General features: G+C 45.4%; 1 protein-coding gene across 3 annotated transcripts in view; it reads left to right on the top strand.

The window, feature by feature from the left end:
* Positions 1–14,698, top strand: part of kif1b (kinesin family member 1B) — a 69,165-nt gene that overhangs the window by 37,301 nt on the left and 17,166 nt on the right. Inside the window, exons 22-26 of one of the 3 annotated variants that reach the window (XM_076276940.1) lie at positions 8,766–8,868; positions 9,698–9,846; positions 10,876–11,054; positions 11,791–11,937; positions 13,065–13,316. In XM_076276940.1, coding sequence (XP_076133055.1) covers positions 8,766–8,868; positions 9,698–9,846; positions 10,876–11,054; positions 11,791–11,937; positions 13,065–13,316 — 830 coding nt within the window. Of the gene's footprint in view, positions 1–1,796; positions 5,282–8,765; positions 8,869–9,697; positions 9,847–10,875; positions 11,055–11,790; positions 11,938–13,064; positions 13,317–14,698 lie in introns of those variants that run through there. The other 2 variants (XM_076276937.1, XM_076276938.1) reach the window with 2 other exon arrangements.

The following is a 14,698-nucleotide window of genomic DNA, read 5'->3' on the forward strand; positions in this document are numbered from 1 at the left end:
AATTGAAAATGTAAGCCTTAACATTGGCTTTTACAAATGGGAACGGAGCTCCCGCCCATAGAGTATTGCTTTGGTTCCGTTTGCTGCTTTTGCATGGTTTTTGTTTGTATAGCATGTCCTCTCTCTTAACCGATTCCTGATTTTCTTGTTATGAAGAGGCCTTATGTCACTATCCTAGTGTCACTGCGTTTGTGGCTTAAGACTTAAGTTGGGCTGGTTTGATGACAAGTCTGCTTTTTTTTAAAAAGTCGTTGTTTTAGCTTAGCTTTCTGTTTTTCATCTTGAGTTCTTAGCTTCCCAATGCAGTTGCCGGTGTTTACAATGCATTGTGATGACGATAACCACAGATCTCTGCTGTAGTGTTCTTATTTTTGCCAAGACGTAGTGACAATGTGGTTTCTCATTGGCTTCTGCCGGGCAATTCCATGTGTCGTCCAAAAGTCTGTGTCGGGGCCGGATGCAGTGGGCACGCAGCCACGCACAAACACATACATCCCTTCAGGGGTCTGTTAAGTCAATGATGACAAGCACTCCAATGCTATGGTGATTTTTCCTCATTGTCTTTGTTATGCCCCCCCCCCCCATCCCTTCAAGTAGAAACACAACCTCCACCCAACACTACTCACTATCTTCACTTGAGCACCACACGATGAATGGACCCGTCTCCACCCGTGACCTAATCGCTGCCACAAAAAAAAGGCCTCCACCTGTCCTGTCCTCTTGACAGCATCTGCTCGATCTGACTGATTTTGAAGTATTGTGCCTTGCCTACTCCGCACGAGGGGAGAACCAGAAATGAGAAACTGCATTTTCTCTGAACTAACTTCCTAACTGTAGTTGGATGAAACCGACGCTTTTAACCAAAAAGCTCCAGGCTGCCCTGTCTTCTAGCTTCTTCACTTCTTTTCTCCCCACCTCGTTTTTCTCCCCCTTCCTCCTCCTTCTCCTCCTTCTCCTCCTCCTCCGACCTCCTCTAACGTCTCATGCAGTTCTTGTGTCTTCTAACCTCACTGCTATCGCTAGATCCTCTCTATAAACCAGCTCTTCTTTCCCAAGGACTTCAAGTCGGGGGATAAGTTCTCCGAATAAGATCAGCTACCCTTTTTTGCATGCCCTTTTTCTGAAGCATGGTTTTTTTGAGGGTGGGGTGGAAGTTTCAAAAATGGAGAAAAACAGGAAGTACTCAGAGTAACCTTGCAGAAGTGAGGCAGATCATCTAGCCCCCAGGACATGCCCCCACCTCCTTTTGTTGACTTTTTTTTTGTTAAAACCATTATAGCCATATTTGCCTTTTACGTTAATATTAATATGTAACTTTGGGAGCTATATTGACCATAAAAATATTTTCCTTGCCTTTTACCAAAGCTTTTAACAGCTTTTTATATTCCTCTTGTGTGGGTGTAATTTACTCTCAACCACACAATGTGTGTTCATATGAACGGATTTAGTTTAGCATGTAATGTAGAGTGTAGTATAATGGCACACATTGACTCGTGTTTGTAAATTAAACTAAATTATCTAGTCTCTACTTAAGTCAGAAATATTGGACAGCTATCAGTTATAAAGAGACCATAGAGTCAAAAGATTTTTTTGCAATCTACAAACGCTTACTATAGATGATAACATTTCCATAGCCCCTCAAAATTTTTTAGGCTCCCATTTTACATATTACTACCTGTTTCCATTAAAATCAGCTACATCCTTTTCGTTTGGATTTCTCCATGTTAATTTCCCTTTTTGTTCGGAACTTTTCCCCCCTGTTTTTTTGTTTTGTTTTTGTTCTGTTCCCCCTCAAGGACGGTGACTCAGATAGTGGCGATGACTCTGATAAGCGCTCGTGTGAGGAGAGCTGGCGACTGATTACCTCCTTGCGGGAGAAGCTGCCACCCAGCAAGCTGCAGACCATCGTGAAAAAGTGCGGTCTGCCGAGCAGCGGGAAACGCCGCGAGCCCGTCAAGGTGTACAAGGTCCCGCAGCGACGCCGCCTCACCAAGGACTCCAAGTGGGTCACCATCTCGGACCTGAAGATCCAGGCGGTGAAGGAGATCTGCTACGAGGTGGCGCTCAACGACTTCCGCCATAGCCGGCAGGAGATCGAGGCCATGGCCATCGTGAAGATGAAGGAGCTATGCGCGACGTACACCAAGAAGGACCCCAACGAGCGGGACTCGTGGCGAGCAGTGGCACGGGACGTGTGGGATACAGTGGGCGTGGGTGGCGATGAGCGCATCGAGGATGCGCTGCTACCGCCTCCGACCAACGGGCGAGGCACACTCGGACTCGGACTTGGGCTCCCCGACATGGGCGACCTGAAGGTGCACATCGACAAGCTGGAGGATATCCTGCACGAGGTGAAGAAGCAGAATAACACGAAGGACGAGGAGATCCGCGCACTCCGCAACAAGATGGTCAAGATGGAGAAGGTGCTGCCTCTCATCTCCACCGGCGGTGGCGAGAGCCTGCTGGACAAGCCGCCAGTCCAGGGCCGTGTGCGCAGCTCTAGCGAGGGCAAGGCTCCGGTGGAGGCCAGGTCGGACACAGGTCCGTCAAGCCTACTCCGGGAAGCGGACCGGGCAACCAAGCCTGGCGCAAGAGGAGGAAGAGGAGGAGGAGGAGAAATTGGAGGAGGAAGAGGAGGAGCAGGAGGAGAAATTGGAGGAGGAGGTGGTGAGGAGGATGAGGAGGCAGGCCAGCAGCGCAGCCGGCTGCGATGGATGCGTCAGGAGCAGGCGCGCCTCAAGAGCCTCCAGCAGCAGGAGATCACCCGGCAGCTGAGACGGCAGAGCGGCCCGCACCGCTTCATCCCGCCCGAGGACCGCAAGCTGCGCTTCCCCTTCAAGAGCAACCCCAAGCACCGCAACTCCTGGAGCCCTGGCACGCACATCATCATCACCGACAGCCAGGTGATCGAGCTCAAGGTGCCCAAGGACGACTTGCCGGAGGAGGACGGTGCCTCCGGAGGTGAAGGAGGATTGGGAGTCGTCATTAGGGAAGGAGAAGGAGGAGGAGAGCCCAAGGAGAGGCGGCCGATCGTGGTCCAGTCGCACCCTCCGCCTCTGCCCAGTCCCACTCCCACGCTTCAAAGGAGGGGCAGCCGAGACCTGGAGCGGAGCCAGAGTCACAACGAGGGCCACAGGCACGGCCACCAGGGCCTGGGACCGCACGAGCGGGGCCGCAGCAACTCCCTGAACAGCCGCCAGCGCCCAGTCAGCTACATAGAGTCCAGCAGCAGCAGCGGCGACAGGAGGTCCCAGCAGCAGCAGCAGCAGCAGCACCACCACCACCAGCACCACCAGCACCAACACCAGCCACGGCACCACCAAAACCATCACCATCAACACCATCAACACTATCAGCAATACCAGCCCTACAACCACAACAACAGCAACAGCGGCCACTTCCAGGGACAGCACCAACTCCAGCATCAGCACCAGCACCAACACCAGCATCAGCAACCCCGCTCTGACCAGCCCCCCCACTGCAACAACTTCCACACTCCGCCCCGCATGCGTCGGCAACTGTCCGCCCCCAACCTGAAGGCCAGCAGGGAAACGACAGTGTGAGAGCAGAGGACCCATCGCTGAGTAGACTGGACACAGGGCCCAAGTGCTGGATTAGAGAATCTTTACATTCAGACATATACATATTGCCACACATACATGTGTTCGCACACGCACACACACATACACACACGCACGCACGCATGCATGCCCACCACGGAAAAACATGGCCACTATTTCATAGAAAGAATGAATCATTACTGCATTGGATGGCTTGTCCTCATTGAAATGAACCCTGCTACAGCTGTAGCTTTGTTTTGAACAGTCAGTTTTAGGTGTTTTGCTTGGTTCTCATTGCAGCAGTATGCGACAGTCTCAGTATTGCCATATTGATTGTTGCTCTCCCCATTCAAATCGACTGTTACAGTTGTTTCGACTCAAACAGCAAGTGAGTGCTCAGTTTTAAGGGACGCAAACAAACAGGTGACAAACAGGTGGGGTGTTGCAAAGCCTTTTTTTTATTATTTTTTTTATATTTAGGATCAATGTCACATTTGTTTTATTTACTCCATGATTTGTTTCAAGTGATTTTCGTCTTGATTATCACCTGCATTGTCACCCACCATTTTGATGTGTTTCCTCCTGAAATAGTGGAGTTCTGATTGATGCAGCAGGCATTCAAGAGCAAATACTTCGAAATTATCACTAGGTGCTAGAAACAGGTCCTGCTATTGTTGAGACAAGTCTACTCATTTCAATGTAATGGTCAAAATTGAATGTTCTTGCTAGATTCAATCATTTTTGTCCCGAAGATGTCCAAAAGATGCCGTAATAGCTGCCCAAGAACTTTAAGGAAAGAAAAGCCACAACTTAGTGTTTTTGAATGTTTGGTATGATCATATTGTTACAGAGATGCAGCTTATTCAAATGTGTGTCTGTTCACTTGTTTCTCCTGACAGCTATTGTAATTAATTCACTGTAGTTACTGATACTGGTGGCCTAATTCAGGAGGTCTTTTTTAAAAAGATAACAACTGAGGCTAGACTCATTGACTGAAATATAGGAATGCTATGAGCTGGGAATCTGCCTTATTGAAGCAAATGAAGGATATTGAGGAGGTGCTTAAGGCAAAAAAACTTTTTTTTAAAAAGTGCCTTAGCGATTCACAAATGTATCGCTAACAGTAGTCTTCCCAACAGTTAAACTAGGCATAGAGATGGAAAACTCCCACACTGTTTTTGTATTCTATCCTTAATAACTGCCAGCCATGCACCACACATAGAATGTATGACTAAAGTGATTGATTTAGGAGCCTCAAAATTCCTCACCTATAACTACCATGACATCGGTGTCATAGTTTGTTATCTGATCGTTAAATCGTTTTTGATTGATAGGAAAATGTGTGATGCTGAGAGACATTTTGTTAGTGTTTATGTTGGGATTCTGAGGTTTGACTGCCACTCTTTTTGAAGATTGAAGCATAGTTTTTACCCATTCACATGAAATAATGTTATCTGCTCCCTGCATCCAGTGTGGCATTTATTAGTGAATATGTTTGTTATAAAGACTAGATTTTTAAAAAGAGAAAACTAGACCTCACTCTGAGGGAAAGAGATGACTATGCTAGTCATGGTTTGGTTCACATTGTTGCCTCTTCACTGTCTGGAACACCACTATGCAGGGGGGGTTGGCCATGCTGTTCCCATGGAGATGTAGGCAATGTTCTGGAACAGTCTACTGAATCCCCCACTCACAATCAGCATGATTTGAATCACATTTATTTTCTGTGGCGGGGGGGGGGGGGGGGGGGCGGACTCTCGTTGAGAGAGCGCACAAAACAGGGCTTCCCAGGGGAGGAAGTCTAACAGAGGGTTGCCATGGTTTCCAGAAACTCCTCTCCAAAAACTTTGAAAGGAAAACAAGACAAGTCTATGCACGTCTGAAGCGTGGAGAGCAAAGAGTTTTCAGGATGAATTCATCTTTTTTTTTGGGAGGGGGGTACTTTTGAATTATCAAGAAAGTTTAGATAAGTTTCACTGAACCGAGTGAATAATTTGCCTGTGCTATGCCACTGTCTCTTTCACATGCTGCAATCTTTCTCTTTATGCTCATACCCACCTTCACCTTTGGACATGGTTTTCTTACTCACTAGCCCTCGTCCAAAAGCCGCACAAATGACTTTCTTCTTTCTTGTGCTCAAACTTAAGCGTAACAGCCAGCACATAAATATCTGTGTCCATATGTGGAGTACCATAGCCCCCCCACACACAGTTTAACCAAAGCTAGTTTGCCGTGAAGTGAGGTCCAGAACCCAGCTGCCCTTATTGCTCCCTTGCTTACCTATGCTGCCTTATAAACATTGAACTCCAGTGTTTCCCTAATCATTGATGTTTTAATGATTGCGTCTGGACCACTGCTAAATCGAACCATGTTAATGATGATAAGCACATTATGCTGGACTTTTTTACAAAGAAACAGACGAATCAATACTATTATGTCACAGTTAAGATGTTGCCTTAGCTGCTTCTTCCAGTGTAGTGCCTCAAAGGACACAATGCTGCTTTAGCATCTCACCCAATCTATGCATGGCTTCTGAGCAAGACTACATAAGCGCTTGGACACTCGCAATCTGACTATCTACGCATGCCTTTCAGTATGTACTGTATGTTTCCACCCCATGAAAAATATTGCCTTTGATAATGAACAATACTGTGTTAACCGGTGCTGAAGGCCACTCCAAGCACAACCAGGAGGATGCTATTGCCCTTCTAAATAATGAACAGTGATATTGTTCTTTTGAAAGTATATATATATATCTATAATATACTTACTGTTCAGTGTTTGTTTGTTTGTCTGACTGTTTACCACGAGGCAAATCGAGTGCCTCAGGACGGCCAATGCCAAGATACTTCTGTGAAAGCTGCCAGAGCACTTTTTTGTGCAATGAAACAAACTTGTTCACAAGGACTTCTGCTGGGTTTAAAGGCAAAACACAAAAGGGTGTCAGCGATTGTGTTTCACTATGTGCTGAGTATACACTACAGACATTTTTGACTGAAAAAAAGGTTTGACTCAAATAAACTGGCAAATTTGAATTGCTTTGTGTATTGGTGGTCTTCATCAGCTAATTATAGACTTTTTGAGGTATACTGCAATAATAATTATTATCATATATCATATTCAGTTTCCCAACCTTGATTCACTCATTATTAGGCCTATTTTTGAAGGCTATTTTGAAGGTGGTAGACTAAGGTTAATACACACACACAAGGTGTCCTTATTTTCGTTTTGTTAAAAAATCATATGCATCCATTCCTGTACCACTAGAAATGTGAACGAGCACAGGCTAGCTGGCTAGCTTACAACCTGTTTTTCCCACCATAAATAAGTGGATACTGTACACATTTGTTTAGTTACAGCACAGTGAAAACGTGTGTCCTTGTGCCTCTCATCATACAGTTACCCTTTATTTGTGGTTTTGATCAGACTGAAGTTAATTCAAAGGCTTAATTACCCATCTTCATTTTATACTTGCCACCAAAGGTTGTACCAGTCAGTGCACACATACTTTGGCCAAATTGTATCCAAAGATGTGTGTAAAGATAGCTTACTGATGATACTGATGTCTTTGGGATCTAGGTAATGTTGGTATAGTCGGTGGACTTCAACATGGATGCTGATCTGACCCATATTTCTCGGCGAACTCTGGTTGCCCAAGATTACATTCTGAATTATTTAGTTAGGGGCGACAAAAATACTAAACTAGACATAATGAAAGAAGACAGAAATAAGAGCCTGTCCAGAGAGTTCAAGGCATAGGCTTACTGCCAGCAGCCTAATCAAGCCACCATGGTCTTGGTCAGAAATGATGTATTAGCTCTCAAGAAATAACTCCACTTTCTGGTTTCTGGTCCAAAGAAAATTGCATTTAATGTGAGAACAAGTACTGATTTTTTTACTTTAAAAAATGATTGCACATTATTACTCATTCCAATGGCGGTCCAGTGGTAAGCTTCAGTGGACACAAAGCACTGCAGATCCAGATAGCTGCTAGATATCTGTGTAATGCTGTCCTTATCGTGCCAAACTATGTTGGATGACTGCATAGTAAACAGCCTCTCAGATGGTCCCTTCCCCTCCCATGCCTACTGCTTCCCTCAGAGTCATGCCTCATTAATGTCGCATTATGGTAATTAAGCGTCATTTGGGTCAGCCCGAGTTCTGCCACAGTGGTCGCCATGGCACCGTGCACTGTAAACAGGGCCTGTGCTGCTGGACTGGGCCCATCTTTTCTGCAGAGAGGGCCAGTGTCGCGGGCAGGAAAGGGTTAACGCTCTGGAATCGAATCAAAAGGCCACACTGTTGCTGCCAGAGCTGAACAAACAGGATGAGCTCACCGCCGTCCCGGCTGGTGACCAAGTGATGGGAGGCGTCCGAGGGGGCCCCCTCCGGGTTAGACGAGCGATACACAGGCGCAGTGCAAACCACCACGGCCACCACCACCACCACCCATCCACCCATCCTCCCATCCTATACACCCTCCACAGCACGGCTTTCACATGATCTTCCTCCCCATTCACATGTAGTCCCAGAGGGCTGAGAGCAGAGTTGGTGCTGGGCAAACTGTAAATTGACTCTGGGTAGAGTTCTGTTCAACATTGCTGAGCCGAGTTAGTGGATGAGCTTACAATGAAAGAGAATATGTATATTATAGTATCAGAAGTGGGCTTGAAAAGAGCCATATTCCAAACCTGAATTAAAACCTCAGCATGCACGTAGTTAATTAAGCGTTTCTTACGAGTTATGGTTTGTATATTATATTATAGTATTTGTTTATTTTCATTAGGCTATTAATTGCATTGACATGATTGTTTATTATTGCTGTTGTCATTAATGTAGTCTTACCAGCTTTTTAAAACTGTTCACTATTAATTTAACTATAGTATTGTTTTATTTGTAAGTCGCTTCGGACAAAAGCGTCTGCCTAATCCCATAACCATAAGCATAAAAGGACTTCTCCCCTAGTTACTGATTAGTTTTAAACCGTATTGGCAAGAAGATGGAGCCTCTACTGTATAATACTTGTCAGGTTCAATACCAAAGCCCTCCAGCAGAGCTTTCTGACTAATTGTTGAATGTTCCAGAGGCCTCTCCGGCTCTGAGCTGTTGTGTCTGTCCCCGTCTGTACGGCCTCTGCTGGCCTGTGTGCACTGACAGGCATTGTGTTTGCTTCTCTTTGCACCTCTGACCACGCGTGTCCCACAGGTATACGAGAGCAAGTTACAGGAGCTTCAGAAGCAGGTGGAGACCCGCTCACTCGCTGCGGAAACACCCGATGAAGAGGAGGAAGAGGAGGAGGAGGAGGAAGGTAATTTAAAGCCTAGTCCCATCATTATCTTTGACAACAAACAAATCGACAGCTCAAGTAACATAGTTTTTCTGACAGGTAAACTCTAAAATGGTTCCAAACTAACAACCCAAAAGCAATGATGAGGTTGCACACACAATTTTTATAGAACTGGACTCTATCACACCTGTCCATTTTTGGCCAAGTCAGAAACAAACTTGTCAATGTTTTGGCTGCATGGCCCTCATCAGAGCAGGAAAGAAAAAAGATTTTGTAATTTAGGTTTATCACCACACACAACTACTGGGAAGGTGCATCCTCTCAAAAAACAACAGACAAAAAAACTAAAAACTCTAAAAGGTGCTTGTATTGCCAGATGTAGAAAATATTAAAATATATTAGTTTAAACGCAATAATGTTGGGGAAAAAAAATCGATAAAAAAATACACTCAAAGGACAGTGATAACATTTTATCATAGCAATTTCAATTTAATTTCACTTATAGAGCGCCAAAACATTACACATGTCTCATGGCACTTTACAGAATCTTAGACAATCAGAGAAAAGAAATAAGCAAATAGCAAATAAGGAATTAAAAAACATTTGATCTAGACTAACGAAAAGCCCAAGTGCAATTATCGAAGGACCCACCAGTGATACAATTCACTCAATACAATTGCCAACTTAATGCTAGTGAACTGCACCGGCTCCAGAGAAGAGAGAATGGTTTCTATTAATTACAGAATATTTAACTGTCTTTGGGTAAAATGTGTTGAATCCTAATTTAAGGTATTTAAGTGTATATGTGAGTTGATAAGGGTCAGCTCATGTGGTGACCCCATTGTTGCAGTGCCGTGGACCCAGCATGAGTTTGAGTTGGCCCAGTGGGCCTTCAGGAAGTGGAGGTACCACCAGTTCACCTCGCTGCGCGATCAGCTGTGGGGCAATGCTGTGTACCTCAAGGAGGCCAACGCCATCAGTGTAGAACTCAAGAAGAAGGTATGGCCCACACATCACACGCCTACACCCCATCTTATATTGTGAAATGCATTGCTAAACACACCTGTTACACTACTGTAAGAACATTATGGTTATGCCAGGGCCCTATGGTTACACCAAATCAGATTCTAAACACAAGCTACTGTGGATCTTCTAATTTATTAACTAAATCTTTTGGAGGAGAGAAATACACCCTAGAAGCATTAACTGCTTTTTCTCATCAGCACTGATTGATGGTTGAAGTCCAGACTCTAATGAATAGAGTACCCCCCCCCCCCATCCAGTCCCTGTTAGTTGGATTTCTAGATCATTCCGCCTCGCCCCTTCTCCACTCTCCTCTGTTTCACTCTTTCCCTTCATGCTGGAGTGCCAGTGATATATCCTCTGATTACTGAACATGGCAGCTTCCGGGAGCCAGGTCATAAATGTCAGACAGAAAGTAAATGTTCTCGTTTCCCCACCGTGCTTTTCGATCCCTTGCTCTGCTTGCTTTTTATTTATACCCCGTCCTTTCCCCCGCTCCGGAGATATTACCTCAGAAGACCTCCCTAGCAGCAGGCAGAGCGAAAGATATTTCATGGAAGTCAAAAAGTGCCTTGTGCTCTGGGGTTTTGATTCTGAGTAGTGTGATGACAGTGTGGGTGATAGGATTTAAAAAAAAAAAAATGTATTTCTAAATTTGCATTTATTCATATGGATGAAGTGGTTGAACCGAAATGAGGCCGAATAGAATCAAGCATTTAAAAACTGAAGGAGTACCATGGGGAAGGTTGTAGTACAGTTTCGGGTGCAGCAAAACTGCAGAGAGTGAGAACACTCCATTCTGATACATCAGTGTATACAGCATCTCGAGGCAACAGCTAGATTCACACAAAACACATACTCCTGAGCAGGTGAATGAGCTAATACAATTTCTTCTCTTTTTCATTAATTTGTCCATCTCTATCCTTCTCTCTTTTTTACTATTTGTCTGTTTCCATCTGTGTCTGTCCATCTCCCTGCTGCCCCCTCCATCTTGCCCTGCTGCAGGTGCAGTTCCAGTTTGTGCTGCTGACGGACACTCTGTACTCGCCTCTGCCCCCGGAGCTCCTGCCGCCCGAGCCCGAGAAGGACCGCGACCTGCGGCCGTTCCCCCGCACCGTGGTGGCCGTGGAGGTGCAGGACCTGAAGAACGGCGCCACGCACTACTGGTCGCTGGAGAAGCTTAAGTAAGCAGAGAACGGCTGGCCTGCACCCACAGTGGCCTACGCAGGCCTGCACTTCAACAGTGTCTCTGTCTCTTGTCAATTCTGTTTCTTGTCAGTTATTTTCTGCGTGCATTGCATTCCTGTTTGGAGAAAGTCGCTACACAAATCCAAATTATTATTAATACTTAATGAACACATGAGTGAGCACATGAATGGTCAAAAAAGGCACATCACATCCAGCCATCAGTTAATCTGAGGTGCTGGAAAGAAATCTGAGTAAGACAAATGAAAGAGAGACTCTCCCAATTTAAAAATAGTTTTTTTTTTTTTTTTTTACCAGCACATGTGGTAAACATTAAAACACATTCTACACTTGAACACACACACACACAGCCCAGCATTCAACACTGTACTTTGCCCATAACTTTAAGTTTTGTGGAATATGCCTTTGACCCTAACCATATTAGTCTAATTGCAGAATGAAGTTTCTCCCCCACAATGGCAGCATTGAATTACATTTAAAGGCTATGATTTATACGTAGCCATTTAGCAGACAGTTCCAGCTGTAGCCATTCATTACACTTTCAGTCTGAAAAATGCATTAGTTCTTTGGCCGCTGGGAAACCGAACCAGTGACCTTCTGCCAGGCTCAGTCTGACTCTGGCACTCCAGATGTAAATTTTCTGTAAATAAAATCCCTTATTAAAGTCCCGTCTGTGTGACACTGACCCAACCATGCTCTGCTGTGGGGTTGCAGGCAGCGTCTGGAACAGATGCGTGAGATGTACGACCGGGCGGGGGAGATGGCCTCGTCCAACCAGGGAGCGGAGGAAGGCGGCGAGGGGGCACTGACGGGCAGCGACCCCTTCTACGACCGCTTCCACTGGTTCAAGCTGGTGGGGAGGTAGGACTCTGCTCGCTATGACCTTATGAGCCCTATGATTTGTGATGCTGCTGAAGTCGTGTGTGTGTGTGTGTGTGTGTGTGTGTGTGTGTGTGTGTGTCTGTGTGTAATGTATTTACTTAGACTCTAAGCGTAAGCATGTAAGAGTGTTTAATGAGACACGGAGTCAGGGGTGGGTGATGCGCTCTCCCTTCTCTCAGGCAGAGGGGAGGAAGGAGAAGGGGGGTGAAGGGGGGGTCTTCATGAATCATTCATTAAGCTCATTTATCCTGCAAGCCTCAGGTCATCTACATCCACCTCTTTTCCACTCATTTATGTTTATGTATACTGTATACACACACACACACACACACACACACACACACACACACACACACACACACACACACACACACAGTTTATAAATAACAAGTTGCTTTGTTCAGTTTTGTGTTTGCCCCTCTTATGTTGTTGTAGTTGGTGTTTTTCTTTTGACTTACTTTGTTATTTGTACTTAAGTTATTTTGTTTTCATTCAAGGTTTCATGTATTTTTTTTTTTTTGTTTGCCCCTCTGTCATTGTCATTTTTTATAAGCACATATGTTTTATTCAAGTATGTTTATTTTGAGTGTCACTCTTTGGTTATTTGTCTATTATTTCTGGATTCTTACATTGCCCTGCCATTGTGTTTTCATGGCGCATCCATATATTTCATTAGAGCACATCTCAAACTCACACATCATATTTGCTCTGCCATAGCTATGTTCATAGGCACCCATTTGTGTTTTTTAAATTAGAATTATTCTGTAAACTATGGTTCCATTTAAAAAAAAAAAAAAAAACGTGACTGTGAGGCCTAGGAGAATATGACTACTCTGTGCTAATGGAATGTTCTTGAATGCCAGTTCTTTTTTCCATGTCTGCCCCTGGGAAGGAATGTCCATTTGCTTACATGCTTTGTGACCGTTGATGAGAGCTCCGTCTGTCTGTCTGTTAGTCTCACTTTCCTTCTGTCTGTCTCTCGCTCTCTTACTTTTTCTTTCTATCTGCCTCTCTCTATCCTTCTCTCTCTCTCTTTGTTCCTTCTAACCACTGTTGTTACTGCTCTGCATTTCTGTTGCCGCCCCACCCCACCCAACACAAACCAGCTCCCCCATCTTCCACGGCTGCGTGAATGAGCATCTGGCCGACCGCACGCCCTCACCCACCTTCTCCACGGCCGACTCGGACATCACTGAGCTGGCCGATGAGCGCCAGAGCGAGATGGAGGACTTCATGGATGACGAGGCCTTTGTTGACGACACTAGCTCAGACGCTGGCACCGAGGAGGGCTCGGACCTGTTCAGCGACGGCCAGGACCCCTTCTACGACCGATCCCCCTGGTTCACCCTGGTGGGAAGGTTGGTGCCAAACAGGCCTGTGAGGGGTGGAGGCTGGAGGGGGTGGAGAGGGAGGCTGAGGGAGGTCAGGGCTCCTCCTATCGCTGGCGCTGGCTCTTCTCAAACATAAGGTCAAGCCCATATTCAGTACATGTTTGCAGCAGCAGCAGGGAGGGAGTTGACCCATAGGTCAGTGTTGACAGTCAATGTACTGGTTTCATCCATAGCCATACAGCAAAACTCTACACACTACTTTTAGCACATATGTTCTTAACTAAGGGAAAAATAGGAGAGAGGCCGCACTATGCATAGTGCGGCCTCTCTCCTATTTTTCTTGTATGTATAACTATCCAGGCCAGCACTCTTAAAGTTTAGAAATAGACAAATTGAGTGAAGCCTGCTCCTATCCTCACTGACTTAACTAAGGGAAAATCATACATGTGTATACTAAAACACATTTAAAAATATAAAGTGAAACATGTCCCAGGTTTGAATGGGAGGAAAGACCACTACACACCATTAGTGTCTTAGTCCAGCCAGAAATACATCAGGTCAGAGGGTCAGTGGCAAAGTCAGACAGAGCTGAGATCAGAGCTGGCAGTGCCTCCCCTCACCCTCACCCCCCACCTCCCCTTCTGTTGTGCCCAGAGTGTTGCTTCATCCCATCCCCTCGTCCTCGCCAGCTGCATTAACCAGTCTCCATCTGTGTGCGTTGGGTTGGGTTGGGCTGGGCTGGGTTGGGTTGGGTTGGGTTGGGTTGGGTTGGGCTGGGCTGGGCTGGGCCTCTCCACTCACACACTCATCCACGTGTGTTATCCTCATTGGTTCTCCTGTATCTGTTACTCATCGTGTTTCTCATCTATCCTGCTTTCACATCCATGTAATATTATTTTATTTGCTTTTGTGTTTTTATTCACAGTATATATTTATATATATTTATATTGTTGTGTTCTATACTGATGTCATTGGTTTCCATTTATAAAAGGCTATTTTGAGTCTCTTGAATGATGGACAGAGAAATAGAGAGGGAGGCTAGAGAGAGTCGTGTGTTGTAGCCTTCAGTGCTGTCATCATGGGATCTGCGTCACTGTGACTTCACTGGTTTGGCAGCGTAATAACTCTTTTCTTCTCCTCTCCTCCTCTCATGGCCTTGAATCTCGTGGGAGGAGGGGGATGGTACTCTCTTTCTTTCTCTCTCTCTCGCTCTCTCTCTTTCTCTCTCTATCCTGCTCTCTCTCTCTCTCTCTCTCTCTCTCTCTCTCACACACACATACACACTGTACAAATCACTTCACATCCGCCAGTGTTAGTGCTATGCAAGCCTCTACTACAGCTTTGAGTAGCTTGATAATATCATTCAACAGAATCAAAACCTCTTTTAATTATGTTCACCTTATTTTATT

Source organism: Alosa pseudoharengus, unplaced genomic scaffold (genome assembly GCF_046254945.1).
Source record: "Alosa pseudoharengus isolate Yale_2024_CS ecotype anadromous, Long Island Sound unplaced genomic scaffold, YU_APseudo_1.1 YU_APseudo_1.1_scf_9, whole genome shotgun sequence".
In the NCBI taxonomy this organism is placed as follows: Eukaryota; Metazoa; Chordata; class Actinopteri; order Clupeiformes; family Clupeidae; genus Alosa; species Alosa pseudoharengus.